This window comes from Heptranchias perlo, chromosome 15, assembly GCF_035084215.1.
Source record: "Heptranchias perlo isolate sHepPer1 chromosome 15, sHepPer1.hap1, whole genome shotgun sequence".
NCBI classification, from domain to species: domain Eukaryota; kingdom Metazoa; phylum Chordata; class Chondrichthyes; order Hexanchiformes; family Hexanchidae; genus Heptranchias; species Heptranchias perlo.
Window position 1 is genome coordinate 9746299 of NC_090339.1, and position 19947 is coordinate 9766245.

Below are 19947 nucleotides of genomic sequence, written 5' to 3' on the forward strand. Positions count from 1 at the left end.
GCAGGAGTAGGCCAATCGGCCCCTCGAGCCTGCTCCGCCATTCAATAAGATCATGGCTGATCTGATCCTAACCTCAAATCTAAATTCATGTCCAATTTCCTGCCCGCTCCCCGTAACCCCTAATTCCCTTTACTTCTAGGAAACTGTCTATTTCTGTGTTAAATTTACAGATTCCTGGGGCAGCAAATTCCACAGACCTACTACCCTCTGAGTGAAGAAGTTTCTCCTCATCTCAGTTTTGAAAGAGCAGCCCCTTATTCTAAGATTATGCCCCCTCGTTCTAGTTTCACCCATCCTTGGGAACATCCTTACCGCACCCACCCGATCAGGCCTCTTCACAATCTTATCTGTTTCAATAAGATCGCCTGTCATTCTTCTGAACTCCAATGAGTAGAGTCCCAATCTACTCAACCTCTCCTCATATGTCCACCCCCTCATCCCCGGGATTAACCGAGTGAACCTTCTTTGTACTGCCTCGAGAGCAAGTATGTCTTTTCTTAAGTATGGAGACCAAAACTGTATGCAGTATTCTAGGTGTGGTCTCACCAATACCTTATATAACTGCAGCAATACCTCCCTGTTTTTATATTCTATCCCCCTAGCAATAAAAGCCAACATTCTGTTTGCCTTCTTGATCACCTGCTGCACCTGCATACTAACTTTTTGATTTTCTTGCACGAGGACCCCCAGATCCCTTTGAACTGCAGTACTTTCCAGTTTCTCGCCATTAAGATAATTAACTTGCTCTCTGATTTTTCCTGCCAAAGTGCATAACCTCACATTTTCCAATATTGTATTGCATCTGCCAAATCTCTGCCCACTCACCCAGCCTGTCCATATCCCCTTGTTTTTTATGTCCTCCTCACTCTCTACTTTCCCTCCCATCTTTGTATCATGTGCAAACTTTGATATGTTACACTCGGTCCCCTCCTCCAAATCGTTAATATAGATTGTAAAGAGTTGGGGACCCAGCACCGACCCCTGCGGAACACCACTGGTTACTGGTTGCCAGTCCGAGAATGAACCATTTATCCCAACTCTCTGCTTCCTGTTAGATAACCAATCCTCCACCCATGCCAGAATATTACCCCCAATCCAGTGATTCTTTATCTTAAGTAATAATCTTTTATGTGGCACCTTGTCGAATGCCTTCTGGAAGCCTAAATACACTACGTCCACTGGTTCCCCTTTATCCACCCTGTACGTTGTCCTCAAAGAACTCGAGCAAATTTGTCAGACATGACTTCCCCTTCGTAAAGCCATGCTGACTTTGTCCTATTAAATTATGCTTATCCAAATGTTCCGCTACTGTCTCCTTAATAATAGACTCCAAAATTTTACCCACCACAGATGTTAGGCTAACTGGTCTATAATTTCCAGCCTTCTGCCTACTACCCTTTTTAAATAAGGGTGTTACATTAGCAGTTTTCCAATCTGCCGGGATCTTTGCCGAGTCCAGAGAATTTTGGAAAATTATTACCAAAGCATCCACAATCCCTACTGCCACTTCCCTCAAGACCCTGGGATGTAAGCCATCAGGTCCAGGGGATTTATCCACCTTGAGTCCCATTAATTTACTGAGTACCAATTCCTTAGTGATTTTAATTGTATTAAGCTCCTCCCCCCCCCCCCCCCCCCCCCCCCAGAGCCCCCTGTTTGTCCAGTGTTGGGATATTCTTAGTGTCCTCTACCGTAAAGACTGAAACAAAATATTTGTTCAGCATTTTTGCCATCTCCATGTTTCCCACCATTAATTTCCCGGTCTCATCCTCTAAGGGACCTACGTTTGCCTTAGCCACCCTTTTTCTTTTTATATAACTATAGAAACTCTTGCTATCTGTTCTTATATTTTTTGCTAATTTATTTTCATAATCTATCTTCCCTTTCTTAATCAATCCTTTAGTTACTTTTTGCTGTCTTTTGAAGACTTCCCAATCTTCTATCCTCCCACTAAGTTTGGCTACCTTATATGTCCTTGTTTTTAGTCGGATACTATCCTTAATTTCTTTACTTAGCCACGGATGGCTGTCATTTCTTTTACACCCTTTTTTCCTCAGTGGAGTATATATTTTTTGAAAGTTGTAAAATAACTCCTTAAATGAACACCACTGCTCATGTACCGTCTTACCCTTTAATCTATTTTCCCAGTCCACTTTAATCGATTCCGCTCTCATACCATCATAGTCTCCTTTATTCAAGCTCAGTACGCTTGTTTGAGAACCAACCTTCTCGCCCTCTAATTGGATATGGAATGTAACCATGTTATGGTCACTCATTCCAAGGGGATCCTTAACTAGGACATTATTAATTAATCCTGGCTCATTACACAGGACCAGGTCCAAGGTTGCCTGCCCCCTTGTAGGATCAGTTATATACTGCTCAAGAAATCCATCCCTAATATACTCAATAAACTCTTCCTCAAGGCTGCCCTGCCCAATTTGATTTGTCTAGTTAATATGATAGTTAAAATCCCCCATAATTATAGCTGTACCCTTATTACATGCCCCGACTATTTCCTGATTAATAATACTTCCAGCAGAGTTGCAACTATTAGGAGGCCTATATACTACGCCCACGAGTGTTTTTCTCCCCTTATTATTCCTTATCTCTACCCAAACTGTTTCATTATCCTGATCCTTTGTCCCAATATCATTTCTCTGTATTACAGTGATTCCTTCCTTTATTAACATAGCCACCCCACCTCCCCTTCCTTCCTGCCTGTCCTTCCTGATTGTTAAATACCCTGGCATATTTAATTCCCAGTCGTTGTCACCCTGCAGCCATGTTTCTGTAATGGCCACAAGATCATACCCATACGTAGTTATTTGTGCCGTTAACTCGTCCATTTTGTTACGAATGCTCCGTGCATTCAGATAAAGAGCTTTCAAATATGTTTTGTGACACTTAGTTCCTGCTTTTTCCTTTTTTAACACTTTACCTTTTACTCCATACCTTCTGTCCCTTCCTGAAACGCTTTCCTCTGTCTCCCTGCTCAGGTTCCCAACCCCCTGCCACAGCTTTGATGCTGGGTTAATCGCCTTACGCCTTCTAGTTTTTATTTTATCTGTCGTGCCTAAAGTACACTTTCTTTCCGCTGATCTCCGCTTTTCCCTTTCACTTGTTCTTGAACAACTGTTTGTACTATTTGTATTGTAGATTTCCCCTGGGTCTTCCCCTCTCTTGCTGCTCTCAACTTTATTCCCTTCTGACTCCCCGCTCAGGTTCCCATCCCCCTGCCACTCTAGTTTAAACCTTCCCCAACAGCACTAGCAAACACCCCCGCGAGGACATTGGTCCCGGTCCTGCTCGGATGTAACCCGTCACACTTGTACAGGTCCCACCTTCCCCAGAACCGGTCCCAATGTCCCAGGAATCTAAATCCCTCCCTCAAACACCATCCCTGCAGCCACGCATTCATCCGGTCTATTCTCCTGTTCCTATACTCACTAGCACGTGGCACCGGTAGTAATCCTGAGATCACTACCTTTAAAGTCCTGCTTTTTAATTTATCTCCTAACTCCTTAAATTCACTTTGCAGGACCCCATCCCTTTTTTTACCTATGTCGTTGGTACCAATATGGACCACGACTACTGGCTGTTCACCCTCCTCCTCCAGAATGCCCTGCAGCCGCTCCGTGACATCCTTGACCCTAGCACCAGGGAGGCAACACACCATCCTGGAGTCACGTTTGCGGCCGCAGAAACGCCTATCTGTTCCCCTTACAATTGAATCCCCTATCACTATAGCCCTGCCACTCTTCTTCCTCCCCTCCTGTGCAGCAGAGCCACCCGTGGTGCCCCGAACCTGGCTCTTGCTGCTTTCCCCTGATAAGCCATCTCCCCCAACAGTATCTAAAGCAGAATATCTGTTTGAGAGGGAGATGGCCCCAGGGGACTCCTGCTCTACCTGCCTCGTCCTTTTACTCTGCCTGGCGGTCACCCATTTCCTTTCTGCCTGCGTACTCTTTACCTGCGGTGTGACCACCTCACTGAACGTGCTATCCACGATAGTCTCAGCATCGCGGATCCTCCACAGTGAATCCACCCGTAGCTCCAGCTCCGAAAGACGGTTAGCCAGTAGCTACAGCTGGACACACTTCCTGCACACGTGGTTGCCAGGGACACTGGTAGTGTCCATGACTTCCCACGTAGTGCAGGAGGAGCATATCACAGGTGCAAGCTGTGCTGCCATGACTTGCCATAGACTCTCAGACTCTCCTCCCGCTCTCGGTGTCTCCTTTTATCCTGTGCTCACCTCTCGGACTCTCCTGCCTCACCTGTGACGTCGCACAGTAGTTGTCTCTTGTTGCAGGTCTGTTGCTGCTTTTATTCCCCAATCTCAGTCTTCTACTCTCAGGTCCACTGCCGCTCGCCTGTTATTTCCATTGTTCTGTCCCACCAAAACATGTTTGCTGCACTAATAGCAGTGTATTCCTTTGAATCCATATTTTAGAATAGGATTCTCTGGCAAAGTGTTGATATTTACAAGGGGTTCCTCATAGGAAAGTTGGAAAGCCTTTTGTCAAAAACTTCAATGTATTCCTTTGGCACTTTATGAACAGACATGTCTAATAACATACAGCTGGAACACCATCACCCCCCCAAGTTCTCCTCCAGGTCACAATCCATCTTGACTCGAACACCTTGCTGTTCCGTCATCCTTGCTGGGTCACTGCCCTGGACCTCCCTACCCAACACCATTGTGGGGGTATCTTCACAAGCACTGCAACAGTTGAAGGAGAAGGCCCACCACCTAGTCGGAGCAACGAGGGATGGACAATAAAGACCAGTTAAAATAATAATGAAGAGTTTGCAGCTACAAAGAAACTCAAATGGACAGTTTAAGCTGTGCCTTTACTGTAGATACCAATCTCTGGTAGCTGCAATACCTTGTTTACATTGCTCTGATGCAAATCCACCTCTTGTGTCTGGGAAAAAGCTCTGTACCTGCGTCTTAACGTGCACGTCCAGAGATCCCCTATCGAATGGCTGTTTTAAATGCATCGACTACATGTGGGAGCAGCATCATTCTCAAAATGTTTAATCTCTATGGAAGCTCAGATACCGCCCTGATCTTGTTTTAGTCTATGCTGTACCCTGTACAGGACCCATACTCCAGGCAGCATCAATGCAGAGTGGAACCCCCTGCCAGGGATCTTGCATTGCTCCACTCCAGATTTTGGCCTGGACCTGAGACTGGAGTTATACTGCCACTTTTGCATTGCAGTGAATAGTAGCAATATAACTGTACCTTCACAAGCCAGTATCGGTCGTTAAAGCAGATTCCTCTTGGAAAATTGTAGCTGGCAAAATTTGGAGATATATTTTCCAGTGACGTCTTTAAAATGGTGTCCAACGCATCACCTTGCAGATTGAGTCCAATTGTAACCCCATAATGTGGCATAATCTAGTTTTGGTAGCCCTTCGATTAAATACTACCCCCCCCCCCAATATCATTATATGGTTATTGGAGATTAAAGTGCACTACAAGGAAATGTGTACATCCTAAAACAAGTGTTATGCTATGTCCGTGCTAACATTGAACAGAAATGTGAAGAGAAATACCCTTCAAAAACATTGTTCCTCATTCCACACAACGTAAGGGGAGACGCAGTCTAGACACTTGCCAGGCAATTCCCTGGCGGAAGAGAGGAAGGGAAGCAATATCTGAGAGCAAATCACTTCAATATGTGCCCTAATGACTGTTGAGATTGACAGGACCTGGGAATAGAACAGCCACCTGCCCTGTTAGCTAATGAATTGTGTGTGCTGCATGGGAAATCCAACAAGTAACTAGGGAGGGTGTGTGTGTGTGTGTGTGTGTGTGTGTGTGTGTGTGTGCGCGTAAATGGATTCTGATTGTGTATCCATGACTGTGTGTGGTAAATGCTATGTTTGTGTGTGCAAATGAATTGTGTGCATATATGTGTGACAGTGTGTATAATTATATAATTTTAATTTTAAAAATACTCACGTTTTTCCCCAAAAAGACAATCAACTCAGTGTGTTGTGCTGTAGTACTTGAACATCAACTATGGTGGAATTGGATTATATTTTGTGTCCAAATAATGCTGTTAATAGAACTTTATATTTGTTGTAAAATTTGAAGTTTATATTTGAATGACTTTGTTGTGAAGAAAATTGGAGTGTAATTTGATGGTGACTGTTTTGCATGCACAGGTATATGACGATGGCCGATATGTTTACCTTGTCACTGAGCTATTGAAAGGGGGCGAGCTGCTCGATAGGCTCCTTCGGCAAAAATACTTTTCAGAACGAGAAGCCAGTGCTGTGCTATTCACAATAACAAAAACAGTGGACTATCTTCACTGCCAAGGGGTAAGTCCTTATGTCTGCAGCAGATTATAATTCCTCAGGGCCTTAACCATGTGTGCCATAATTCTGCTGTCTTTTAAAAAGTTTTTCTTTCAGAGTAAAAAATACAAATCAACACGTAGAAAAAATATGTCCTGATTCTTTGTCTTGAACAAGTTAAATGCGGAACATTGCTTCTAACTGTTAAATTTACTGGAGTTTTGATGCTACTTTTTTGATGATCATTGAAATGTGTGGATAACAATTTATACCCTTTTTTATGAAGTGAGGTTGATTTTGTTATGGCTTAATCTTTTAATAGCCCAATATATATATCAAATGTTTCAAATTTGAACCTTTATTGGTGAACAGTTGGAGGACTCTTGTGGTTTCATGAGTGCACAATAGGAATGGATGCGATAATGTAGCACATAAGTCCTTAACCAATTGTCATGTCATTTTACAAGGTTTTTATTTTATTAATTGATGGGATGTGGGCGTTGCTGGCAAGGCCAACATTTATTGCCCATCCCTAATTGCCATTGAGAAGGTGGTGGTGAGCCGCCTTCTTGAACCGCTGCAGTCCGTGTGGTGACGGTTCTCCCACAGTACTGTTAGGAAGGGAGTTCCAGGATTTTGACCAAGTGACAATGAAGGAACGGTGATATATTTCCAAGTCAGGATGGTGTGTGATTTGGAGGGGAACATGCAGGTAGTGCTGTTCCCATGTGCCTGCTGCCCTTGTCCTTCTAGGTGGTAGAGGTCGTGGGTTTGGGAGGTGCTGTCGAAGAAGCCTTGGCGAGTTGCTGCAGTGCATCCTGTGGATGGTACACACTGCAGTCATTGTGCGCTGGTGGTGAAGGGAGTGAATGTTTAGGGTGGTGGATGGGGTGCCAATCAAGCGGGCTGCTTTGTCTTGGATGGTGTCGAGCTTCTTGAGTGTTGTTGGAGCTGCACTCATCCAGGCAAGTGAAGAGTATTCCATCACACTCCTGATTTGTGCCTTGTAGATGGTGGAAAGGCTTTGAGGAGTCAGGAGGTGAGTCACTCGCTGCAGAAAACCCAGCCTCTGATCTGCTCTTGTAGCCACAGTATTTATATGGCTGGTCCAGTTAAGTGTCTGGTCAATGGTGACCCCCAGGATGTTGGTGGGGGTTTCGGTGATGGTAATGCCGTTGAATGTCAAGGGGAGGTGGTTAGATTCTCTATTGTTGGAGATGGTCATTGCCTGGCACTTGTCTGGCGCAAATGTTACTTGCCACTTATCAGCCCAAGCCTGGATGTTATCCAGGTATTGCTCATCTCCTGATATTTTATCTTGGCATAAATATTGTGGATTCAGCGGTAATATTAGAAGTGCTGCAGCATGAAGTTCTCACTTCATGATTTAGTGATTTACTTGTCTGGGTTTACTATCTGTCGGAATGATAGTAATCCACCAGCCCATCGCTGTGCTGTTCTGCTCTGTCCAGCTACATAGGTCTGATCTTCATTCTTTCACCAGCTACTCATGGAGTTTAAGTTCTTAAGAGGTGGAGTTGGTCAGTTAAATCCAACATGGTTCGATACTAATTTTTATCAGTCAAGGATTATAAAATCATCAACAACGTGATGCTCTCGTGAAAGTAAGAAGTAGTGCACAGTTAGGGACTGACAGTGCAGGGCATACCTTGCATGCCGATGAGAAAAAGGAATCTGTGGCTTGGTAATGTCATATTTGCTTAATACCCAGCAAGCTCTCACCTGGCAATCTGTTAAATTATCCTTCATGGTTACAGAAACTGCAAAGACCTGAGCCTTTTTATTGATGTTATTATCAATTCCTGATGGACAGTGTGCACCATGAATTAGCCAGTCTCAACATTAGTTAGCAATGTGTTTACAGTTGCTCAACTCACATTGTCCAATTGTACAATTGGAAATAAGGAGTTAAATTATGAAAAAAGCCCAGACTGATTCCTGGGATGGCAGGACTGTCGCATGAGGAGAGATTGGGTCGACTCGGCCTGTATTCACTCGCGTTTAGAAGAATGAGAGGGGATCTCATTGATACATATAAAATTCTGACAGGGCTAGACAGACTGGATGCAGGGAGGATGTTTCCCCTGACTGGGGGGTCCAGAACAAGGGGTCACAGTCTCAGGCTACGGGGTATGACATTTAGGACTGAGATGAGGATAAACTTTACTCGGGGGTGGTGAACCTGTGGAATTCTCTACCACAGAAGGCTGTGGAGGCCAAGTCACTGAATATATTTAAGAAGGAGCTAGATAGATTTCTAGACACAAAAGGCATCAAGGGGTATTGAGATAGAGGATCAGCCATGATCATATTGAATGGCGGAGCAGGCTCGAAGGGCCGACTGGCGCACTCCTGCTCCTATTTTCTATGTTTCTATGTTTGCCAAAAGACTCATTCAGTGACCCACACACATATATACGTAATCCGTTTACCACAAACGCGCACACAGACACATTTACACATCCATACACACCATCCACCTACACACAATTTCTCTCATAAACAGACACAATCCATTTATATGTACATACACCAAATAGTATGGTAACCTATCAATGACTTGGCATTTCAATTACTACACCGCATACTGTTCATTAGGTGTATATGTATTTTCATTATGACCGCAATTATTAGGATTAATGCAGCAGCGGCTGAGGGCAAGGGAACAGTGGAAATCACACTCACTCAGCACACCTAATTTCTGTCCCGCTCCCATTTCTGAATTTTACTGCACCATCCTGTTCCGTGTAAGTTTTTGCTTCCTTATCTAAAGCATGGACCCCACTAAGATACTGCTTCCCAGAATGATGCACAGATATACTGGATGTTGATGGAACACACTGGGTTCATTCACACTAACTGCAGTGCAGTGCAAAATGGCTTCTCTTTGCACTGACATTGCAGCTAATGTAAATACAGCCTGTATCTGGAATTAAGGCGCGACCTGACACCAGAGTGAAGAGGAGCGAGACTCCCTTGAGGAGGCAGTGTCTCTTTGCTTTGTTTCAGTCTAATGTTGAATTTACACTTCAAGTTTATCTTCAGTGTGAAGCCAAAGCAGTTTTGCACTAACGCTAAACATGTGGTGTGAATACACTGTAAGCTCATTAGAAACATGACCAATCAGGCGCCCTTGTATGAATGTTGTGACGAGCTGTCTTTTCAAATGTATAATGTCTCCCAGTAGAAACATTGCTGTTGTACCCTTAAGAGGTAGGTGATTCATAAATAAGTATAGCTGAAACTGATCACTGATTTTGTCAGTGATGTTTAACGGTTTCTTTCTAGAAGTAATGGGTGCCACTCTATAGGCAGTTGGTTTTCCAAAAGGCACTTTAAGACTTTTTTTATTCATTCATGGGATGTTGGTGTCGCTGTCAAGGCCAACATTTATTGCCCATCCCTAATTGCCTTTGAGAAGGTGGTGGTGAGCCACCTTCTTGAACCGCTGCAGTTTGTGTGGTGAAGGTTTTCCCACAGTGCTGTTAGGTAGGGAGTTTTAAGATTTTGACCCAGCGACAATGAAGGAACGGCGATATATTTCCAAGTCAGGATTTGGAGGGGAATGTGCAGGTGGTGGTGTTCCCATGTGCCTGCTGCACTTGTCCTTCTAGGTGGTAGAGGTGCTGTTGAAGAAGCGAGTTGCTGCAGTGCATCCTGTGGATAGGACGCACTGCAGCCACGGGGTGCCGGTGGTGGAGGGAGTGAATGTTTAGGGTGGTGGATGGGGTGTCACTCAAGTCGGCTGCTTTGTCTTGGATGGTGTCGAGCTTCTTGAGTGTTGGAGCTGCACTTATCCAGGCAAATGGAAAGTATTCAATCGCATTCCTGACGTGTGCCTTTATAGATGGTGGAAAGTCAGGAGGTGAGTCACACGCTGCAGAATACCCAGTCTCTCTGACCTGCTCTTGTAGCCACAGTATTTATGTGGCTGGTCCAGTTAAGTTTCTGGTCAATGGTGACCCCCAGGATGTTGATGGTGGGGGATTCGGTGATGGTAATGCCATTGAACGTCAAGGGGAGGTGGTTAGACTCTCTCTTGTTGGAGATGGTCATTGCTGGCACTTGTCTGGCGCAAATGTTACTTGCCACTTATCAGCCCAAGCCTGGATGTTGTCCAGGTCTTGCTGCATGCGGGCACAGACTGCTTCATTATATGAGAGGTTGCGAATGGAACTGAACAATGTGCAGTCATCAGCGAGCATCCCCACTTGTGACCTTATGATGGAGAGAAGGTCATTAATGAAGCAGCTGAAGATGGTTGGGCCTTGGACACTGCCCTGAGGAACTCCTGCAGTGTTGTCCTGGGGCTGAGATGATTGGCCTCCAACAACCACTACTATCTTCCTTTGTGCTAGGTGTGACTCCAGCCACTGGAGAGTTTTCCCCCTGATTCCCATTGACTTCAATTTTACAAGGGCTGCTTGGTCCACATTCAGTCAAATGCTGCCTTGATGTCAAGGGCAGTCACTCTCATCTCACCTCTGGAATTCAGCTTTTTTGTCCATGTTTGGACCAAGGCTGTCATGAGGTCTGGAGCCGAGTGATCCTGGCGGAACCCAAACTGAGCATTGGTGAGTGGGATATTGGTGAGTAAGTGCTGCTTGATAGCACTGTCGATGACACCGTCCAACCCTTATAGTACAATAATTCTTGTAACTTTTGATGAGCTCCCAAAAACCAAACAAACCTTTACAGAGTTAGTTTTTGTGTATTCCATGAATCGTTTACTAAGACTAGACCGTCTAACTGTTGTCCTGAAATGAAAGCCAGTGACAACCTCCAGACTACATTTACCAATAGTAGCCTGTTTAACTTGTGGTTGGTTTCTGAACCGTTGCTCTTATTGGGTGAAGTCAACTAAAAGAGAGCATTTTGTGCAATAAATCAGTCAAGACCAGGAAGCCTGATGTGTGATATTTGTAACAAATGTTTAATTCACTGCTATTCGGGGATTATTGAGAAAATCAGCAACCACAGCCCAAATCTTTAAAAGTTTGATTCTGTCTCCTACTGTTGACTACAGAATGCTAGGTGAGATGAACTGTTTAAGGGTTCTTGATGCTGCTCTGCACAGCAGGGAGCCATTGCATTGATGGTGCAGCTGCACTCTGCTAGTGTAGCCATGGCCTTTCCTCCCAGTTATCTTTCATGATGGTTTCTTTGACTTGCAGCCTCCTCAGGGTCTTAGTTGACAGCCTTTACTCTGTGGGAAGCACAGATCAGGAGGGAAGCAAATGGAAGACAGGAATGAAAATCTAGAGCAAGAGATATTTAAGATGAAAGAGATTATTGATATAAAGACAGAAATAAAAGCCATGATGCGGTCCCAGGATTAAGATATTGAATGTAAAAATCTTGAATGCGAAACTGTAATGAAAATTATTCTAGTTTCTTGAAGAGTATTGTAAAATAAGACTTGGGTGTCAGCCTTGACTCAGTGGGTAGCATTCTCGCCTCTGATTCAGAAGGTCATGGGTTCAAGTCCCACTTCAGGGACTTGAGCACAAAATCTAGGCCGATACTCCGATGCAGTACTGAGGGAATGCTGCATTGTTGGATGTGCCATTTTTTTGGATGAGACATTAAACTGAGGCCACATCTGCTCTCTCAGATAGCACTATTCAAAGAAGAGCAATTGTAAACAATTTTACAACACCAAGTTATAGTCCAGCAATTTTATTTTAAATTCACAAGCTTTCGGAGATTTTCTCCTTCCTCAGGCAAATGTTTCAAGATCTCCTTGAAGCCTACGCATTTATACATATTGAACAATAATACATGGTGTTTACAGACTGCCCCTGCAACTGCCCGTTGCCAAGGCAATCACCGTGTTCAGACAGAGAGGTGTTACCTGCAGAACCTCCGAATACACATTCAACAAAAAAACAAACAGGGAAAAAAAACAGAGAAAAAAAAACAGAGAGAGGCAGAAACATCCGGAAGGCAGAGAGAGCCAGCAAATGACCCATTATATTAAAAACAGATTAAAAACAGATAACATTTGTTCGCTGGTGGGGTAACGTGTAGCGTGACATGAACCCAAGATCCCGGTTGAGGCCGTCCTCATGGGTGCGGAACTTGGCTATCAATTTCTGCTCGACGATTTTGCGTTGTGTGACGACAACGCAAAATCGTCGAGCAGAAATTGATAGCCAAGTTCCGCACCCATGAGGACGGCCTCAACCGGGATCTTGGGTTCATGTCACGCTACACGTTACCCCACCAGCGAACAAATGTTATCTGTTTTTAATATAATGGGTCATTTGCTGGCTCTCTCTGCCTTCCGGATGTTTCTGCCTCTCTCTGTTTTTTTTTCTCTGTTTTTTTTCCCTGTTTGTTTTTTTGTTGAATGTGTATTCGGAGGTTCTGCAGGTAACACCTCTCTGTCTGAACACGGTGATTGCCTTGGCAACGGGCAGTTGCAGGGGCAGTCTGTAAACACCATGTATTATTGTTCAATATGTATAAATGCGTAGGCTTCAAGGAGATCTTGAAACATTTGCCTGAGGAAGGAGAAAATCTCCGAAAGCTTGTGAATTTAAAATAAAATTGCTGGACTATAACTTGGTGTTGTAAAATTGTTTACAATTGTCAACCCCAGTCCATCACCGGCATCTCCACATCAAAGAAGAGCAGGGGAGTTCTCCCCAGTGTCCTGGCCAATATTTATCCCTCAACCAACATCACTAAAACACATTATCTGGTCATTATCTCCTTGCTGTTTGTGGGACCTAGCCGTGAGCAAATTAGGTGCTGCTTTTCCTACATTGCAATAGTGACTACACTTCAAAAGTACTTCATTGACTGTGAAATGCTTTGAGACATCCTGAGGTTGTGAAAGGCGCTGTGTAAATGCAATTCAGACAGGAAGATGCAAGAAAGATGGGCAGTGATTGGGAAGGCAACAACACACTCGAGGACTTTGGAGAGGAAAGGAAGGTTGGAAATAGGGCAGTAGTTTGTAAGGACAAAGGGGTTAAGGGTAGGTTTTTCATGACGGGGCTGATGACTGCGTTGTTAATAGGATGAGGGACAATACCTAAGGAGAGGGAACTATTTACAATGTCAGCTAGCATGAGGGCCAGAAAGGGGCAGTCAGGACTTTTGTGGGAATGGAATTGAGGGAGCAGGAGGTGGGTCTCATGGACAAGCTGGGCTTCTTGAGGGCATGGGGGAGATGGGAGAGAAACTCGAGCGAGATGAGGGTTCAGGACTGGAGATGTTCGGCTTGGTGGGGGAGCTTTCTAAAAGTCATTGTGAGCAATATGAAAAGAGGTTAGAGGGGATGTTTTATAATGCTTCTCTCTCTCAATGGTGAAATCCATGAGCTTATCCATAACCACAGTAAAAAAAAATGCCAGAGTCCCATTTAGTAAAAATGGTATATGGTTTATTCAGTCACTATAATTCAGTGGCCCTGACCTAATACTGGCACGCACATGGAATTCGTCCCATAACACTCCTGCCACCAGAGCCTCTGATATAACACCTATCATTCACAGTTACTTTGCTTGTATGGAAACATTATAAAACAACCTCTCTAACCCCTTTATTGTTCGCAATGTCTTTTAGAAAGTTGGTGCACTGTATTTAGCTATTTCATATTAAGTAAGCTCAGTATGGGCCGTGTGTTGGTACTTAGAAAACCGCTAAGTTGAACCCCCTACATAATAATTATTAAATTCAAATTGGAATCGACTTCACCACCGTCTCTCTTGACCCCTTCACTGTCTGTGATTTATAGAATAGAATCATAGAATCATAGAAGTTACAACATGGAAACAGGCCCTTCGGCCCAACATGTCCATGTCGCCCAGTTTATACCACTAAGCTAGTCCCAATTGCCTGCACTTGGCCCATATCCCTCGATACCCATCTTCCCCATGTAACTGGGGAAGATGGGTATCGAGGGATATGGGCCAAGTGCAGGCAATTGGGACTAGCTTAGTGGTATAAACTGGGCGACATGGACATGTTGGGCCGAAGGGCCTGTTTCCATGTTGTAACTTCTATGATTCTATGATTCTATTCTATAAATCACAGACAGTGAAGGGGTCAAGAGAGACGGTGGTGAAGTCGATTCCAATTTGAATTTAATAATTATTATGTAGGGGGTTCAACTTAGCGGTTTTCTAAGTACCAACACACGGCCCATACTGAGCTTACTTAATATGAAATAGCTAAATACAGTGCACCAACTTTCTAAAAGACATTGCGAACAATAAAGGGGTTAGAGAGGTTGTTTTATAATGTTTCCATACAAGCAAAGTAACTGTGAATGATAGGTGTTATATCAGAGGCTCTGGTGGCAGGAGTGTTATGGGACGAATTCCATGTGCGTGCCAGTATTAGGTCAGGGCCACTGAATTATAGTGACTGAATAAACCAAGCTGCTTGTGTGACATCTAGTATCGGATGAGCAGAAATTTTCTCCAATTAAATATTGGGAAGGTGCTATATAACTGCAAGTTGTTGTAATATTTCAAAAATGTGAACTATATTTTCATTTGTTTTAAACTCAGTATTTAGCAAATGAATGTGAACTTTCTTATCTGCAAAATAAATTTTAGTGGCAAAATATATTTGCTGGTGTATCTATTTAGGACCCAAATTCACACCCATACAAAAATGTCAACCTGTAACAGGAAGGCAAGGTATTTGTTCAGATTGTGCAGAATTTCCTTGCTGCAAATGTTGGTAATGTTCCTACGATATATACGAGCTTTCAACGTCCAAGGTGCGCTGTGTGAATAATCCTTGTGTTTTTTTTATATATAGGTTGTGCATAGGGATTTAAAGCCAAGTAATATTTTGTATATGGATGAATCTGGTGATCCCGAATCTATCCGGATATGTGACTTTGGGTTTGCAAAGCAGCTGCGTGGTGAGAATGGCCTGCTTATGACTCCATGTTACACAGCCAACTTTGTGGCTCCTGAGGTACACTTACATTCCACCTCATCTGTTGCACTTTATCGGAGTAAACAAAACTGATACTTTATTAATTAAATGTTAAAAGCAGCCAGTCCTCTCACCTGGAAGTTGCGAAAGGTTTGTAAAACCGCTAATCAGTTGTCATAACCTTTTACTTGCTGCCACACGACTTCATAATGCCAAGTGGAATTAGAGCAGGTAGGGGAATAGAACAAAAGGATCTAAGGAGAGGTAAAGTAATCAGGTAGCTCAAGTGATGACTGGTCTAAAGCTTACCCCTCAGCTGCAGTTTACCTGGATTGCTTCTGTAATAGGTGTCAGAATCCTGGAAGGAAATTGCAATTTAATTTACTTGCAGCAATATGTTACTCAGATTAAATTGCGGCAGGGGCCCAAACTACTCCTCGTGGGCCATATGCTGCCCTGACCCTGAGCTTTGGCGATGTGGCACATCTATGCACGGGTGTCACCCTTGGCTCAGTGGTAGCACTCTCCTCTCTGAGTCACAAGGTTGTGGGTTCAAGCCCCACGCCAGTGACTCGAGCGCATAATCTGGGCTGAGAATTCAGTGCAGTACTGAGGGCATGCTGCGCTGATGGAGGTGCTGTCTTTCCAGTGCGACGTTAAACTGTCTACCCTTTCGGGGATGTAAAAGATCCCATGGTACTATTGGAAGAAGAGCAAGGGAGAGAGTTCTTCCCAATGTCGTGGCCAATATTGTTAAAACAGATTATCTGGTCGTTATCTAATTGCTGTTTGTAGGACCTTGCAAATTGGCTACCTTGCATCAGTGACTACACTTCAAAATTACTTCATTGGCTATGAAGCGCTTTGGGACGCCCTGAGGCCATGAAAGATGCTGTATAAATGCAAGTCTTTCTTTTCACTGAGTCCAGGTACCTTGGTTCTATTTGCGTGTCTGGTTTTTACTTTCTCGTTTGACCTGTTTGAATTTTGTGGGTTTGTGCTGTGATAAGCACTGCCGCCTCATTGGTGGATAAATCCTGAATCAAAATACCAATATCTGTTTGTGTCAGCAGCTTGGTAAATGTGCAAGTTAATGAGAAAGAAAGAACATGCATTTATACATCCCTTTATCACATCTTCATGTCCCAAAGTGCTTTACAATGAAATACGGTCACTGTTACATAGGGAATGCAGCAGCCAGTTTCGCACAGCAGTGCCCCAAAAACAGCAGTGTGATGAACAACCAGTTCATCTGTTCTGTTGATGTTGATTGAGGGAGGTATGTTGGCTAGGACACCAGGAGAACTGCTCCGCTCTTTGAATGCTTCACAGGATTAGTTTTTTTTTCTCATGCAGCTGAACGGTCGGCCAGAGCTTTGGCTGAACATCACATCAAAAACACAGCAAGTCCGACAATATAGCACTTGCTCAGTATTGCACTGAAATGTGGGCCTAGATTATGTGTTTGAAAGCATTGATTTAAACTTTATTGTGGCCTGTGAGGCTTGAAGCAAAAATATTGGAAACATTCAGATCAAGCAGCATCTGTGGAGAGTAAAAGAGCTGATGTTTCAGGTATAGACTCTTTCTCAGAACTGAAAGATATTACAGATGAACAGCATTTAAAACAGAACAGAATTAGGGAAAGGGAAAAAAGAAACAGTGACCATGTGCAGGAAAATAAATAGAATGACCTGTAAAGTGGAGAACAGGAGATGGTTAAATGGCAGAAGTGATCATTCGCATGATTCGAAATGAGCTTTGAGAGAATTAAAAGATATCATAGTGTGGTACAGCAGAGAAGGAGGCCATTCGGCTCATCGTGCCTGTGCCGGCTCTTTGAAAGAGCTTCCCAATTAGTGCCACTCCCCTGCCTTTTTTTCCCCATAGCCTGTAAATTTTTTCCCTTCAAGTAATTATCCAATTCCCTTTTGAAAGTTACTATTCTGCTTCCACCACCCTTTCAGGCAGTGCATTCCAGATCATAACAATTCACTGTGTAAAAAAAATGTTTCCTCATGTCACCTCTGGTTCTTTTGCCAATCACCTTAAATCTGTGTCCTCTGGTTACTGATCCTCATTCACTATCAAAACTCTTCATGATTTTGAACACCTCTAACAAATCTCCCTTAACCTTTTCTGCTGTAAGGAGAACAACCCCAGTCTCTTCACATAACTGAAGTCCCTCATCTCAGGTTCCATTTTAATATATCTCTTCTGCACCCTCTCTAAGGCCTTGACATCCTTCTCAAAGTGTTCAGAATTGAACACAATACCCCAGCTGGGGGTCTAATCAGTGTTTTATAAAGGTTTAGCAAAACTTCCTTGCTTTTTTACTCTATGCCTCTGTTAATAAAGCAAAGGGTCCCATATGCCTTTTTAACAACTTGTCCTGTCACCTTCAAAGATTTGTGTATCTTTGTTCCTGCACTCCCTTCAAAATTGTACCATTTAGTTTATATTGCCTCTCCTCATTCTTCCTAATAAATGTATTACTTCACACTTCTTTGCATTAAATTTCATCTGCCACGTGTCTGCCCATTTCACCAGTCTGTCTATGTCCTCCTGACATCTGTAACTATCCTCCACATTGCTTATTACATTTGAGTTTTGTGTCTTCTGCAAATTTTGAAATTATACCCTCTATACCTAAATCCAGGTCATTAATATATATAATAAAGAGCAGTGGTCCTAATACTGACCCATGGGGAGCATCACTGTATACTTCCCTCCTGTCTGAAAAACAATCGTTCACCACTACTCTCTGCTTTCTGTCCCCTAGCCAGTTTTGTATCCAAGCTGCCACTGTCCCTTTAATCCCATGGGTTTAATTCTGCTAACAAGTCTATTATCAACTGCCTTTAAAAGTCCGTATACACATCAACAACAGCACAGCCTCCATCAACCCTCTTCAATACTTCATCAAAAAACTCAATCAAGTTAGTCAAACATGATTTTCCTTTAACATATCCATGCTGACTTTCATTTATTAGCTCATACTTTTCCCAATGCCAATTAATTTTGTCCCGGATTATTCCATCTAAAAGATTCCTCACCACCGACATTAGGCTGACTGGCCTATAATTGCCAGGTTTGTCCCCCCTCCCCTTTTTTGAACAGGGGTGTAACATTTGCAATCCTCCAGTCCTCTGGCACCACTCCCATATGAGGATTGGAAGATTGTGGCCAGAACCGTCGCAATTTCCACCCTTACTTTCCTCAGTAACCTAGGATGCATCCCATCTGGACCGGGTGACTTTTCTACTATTAAGTACCCCCACTTTATTTTTAATCCTCTTCACTATCACTACTGCCTCCACCTTTAATGTTACATTGGCAGCATCCTTTTCTCTGGTGAAGGTGGATGTGACGTATTCATTTATTACCTCAGCCGTACCCTCTGCCTCCACAAGAAGATCTTTTTTGACCCTAATTAGCTCCACCCTTCCTTTGACTACTCTTTTACTACTTATAGGTTTATAAAAGACTTTTGAGTTTCCTTTTCTGTTAACCACTAATCTAGTCTCATGCTCTCTCTTTGCCCCTCTTGCTTCCTTTTTAGATCTCATCTGTACTTTCTGTATTCAGCTTGGTTCTCTACATGTTATCAATCTTACATTTATCATAAGCCACCTTTTTTTGTTTCATTTTAATCTCTATATCTTTAGTCATCCATGGAGCTCTAGCTTTGGATGGCCTTCCTTTCCCCCTCATGGGAATGGTACTATTCTGTACCTGAATCTCAACCTCCTTGAAGGCCTCCCGTTGTTCAATTACTGTTTTGCCTACCAATTTTTGATTCCAATCCACCTGGCCAAGATCCCTTTTCAACTCACTGAAGTTAGCCCTCCTCCAGTTAAGTACTTTTACATTTGATTGTTCCTGTCTTTTTCCATAACTATTCTAAACCTGATGATATTATGATCACTGTTCCCCAAATGCTGTCTCACTGAAGCATGCTCTGCCTGCCCCACTTCATTCCACAGAACTGGACCCAGCACTGCTACCTTCCTCGTTGGGCTGGAAACACACTGATCAAGAAAGTTCTCTTGTACACGTGTCAGGAATTCCTCCCCCTCTTCGCCCTTTACACTGTCATATCCCAGTCTATATTGGGATAATTGAAGTTCCCCATTATCACTACTCTAAGGTTCTTGCACCTTTCTGTAATTTGCTTGCAAATTTGCTCCTCTATCTCCTTCCCATATTTGGTAGCCTATGGTCTACACCCAATAGTGCAATAGCTCCTCTATTGTTCCTTAATTCTAAACAAATAGATTCTGTCTTTGATCCCTCAACTACATCATCCCTTTCCAGTGCTGTAATAGTTTCTTTGATCAATACTGCCACCAACCGCCCCCTCCTTTCTTTCCTTCCCTATCTTTCCTGAATACCTTGTAGCCAGGAATATTAAGTACCCAATCCTCCCCTTCTTTGAGCCAAGTCTCTGTTATTGCCACTATATCATAGTTCCATGTGGCGACTTGTGCCTGCAGCTCACTAATCTTATTTACCACTCCATGTGCATTTACACATGCACGCCAAATTCATCTTAGACTGCCTCGCATTTGCCCCCTGTCTGATCCCTCCTGTTTCTGAACTATTCTTTACTCTTAATGCTATTTGTTTCTCCCCGTCCTCTGTGCACCTTGTTTCTTTTCTCTAATGTTTCATCCTGGTGCCCATCCCCTGCCAAATTAGTTTAAA

The 19947-nt window shown here is 43.4% G+C and overlaps 1 protein-coding gene across 3 annotated transcripts in view; it reads left to right on the forward strand.

The window, feature by feature from the left end:
• The window catches only part of rps6kal (ribosomal protein S6 kinase a, like), a 148733-nt gene that overhangs the window by 119226 nt on the left and 9560 nt on the right, over positions 1 to 19947 (forward strand). For 2 of the 3 annotated variants that reach the window (XM_067996841.1, XM_067996839.1), the window contains exons 17-18: positions 6181 to 6339; positions 15118 to 15279. In XM_067996841.1, the coding sequence (XP_067852942.1) occupies positions 6181 to 6339; positions 15118 to 15279 (321 nt within the window). The remainder of the gene's footprint in view (positions 1 to 6180; positions 6340 to 15117; positions 15280 to 19947) is intronic. The other variant, XM_067996840.1, reaches the window with a different exon arrangement.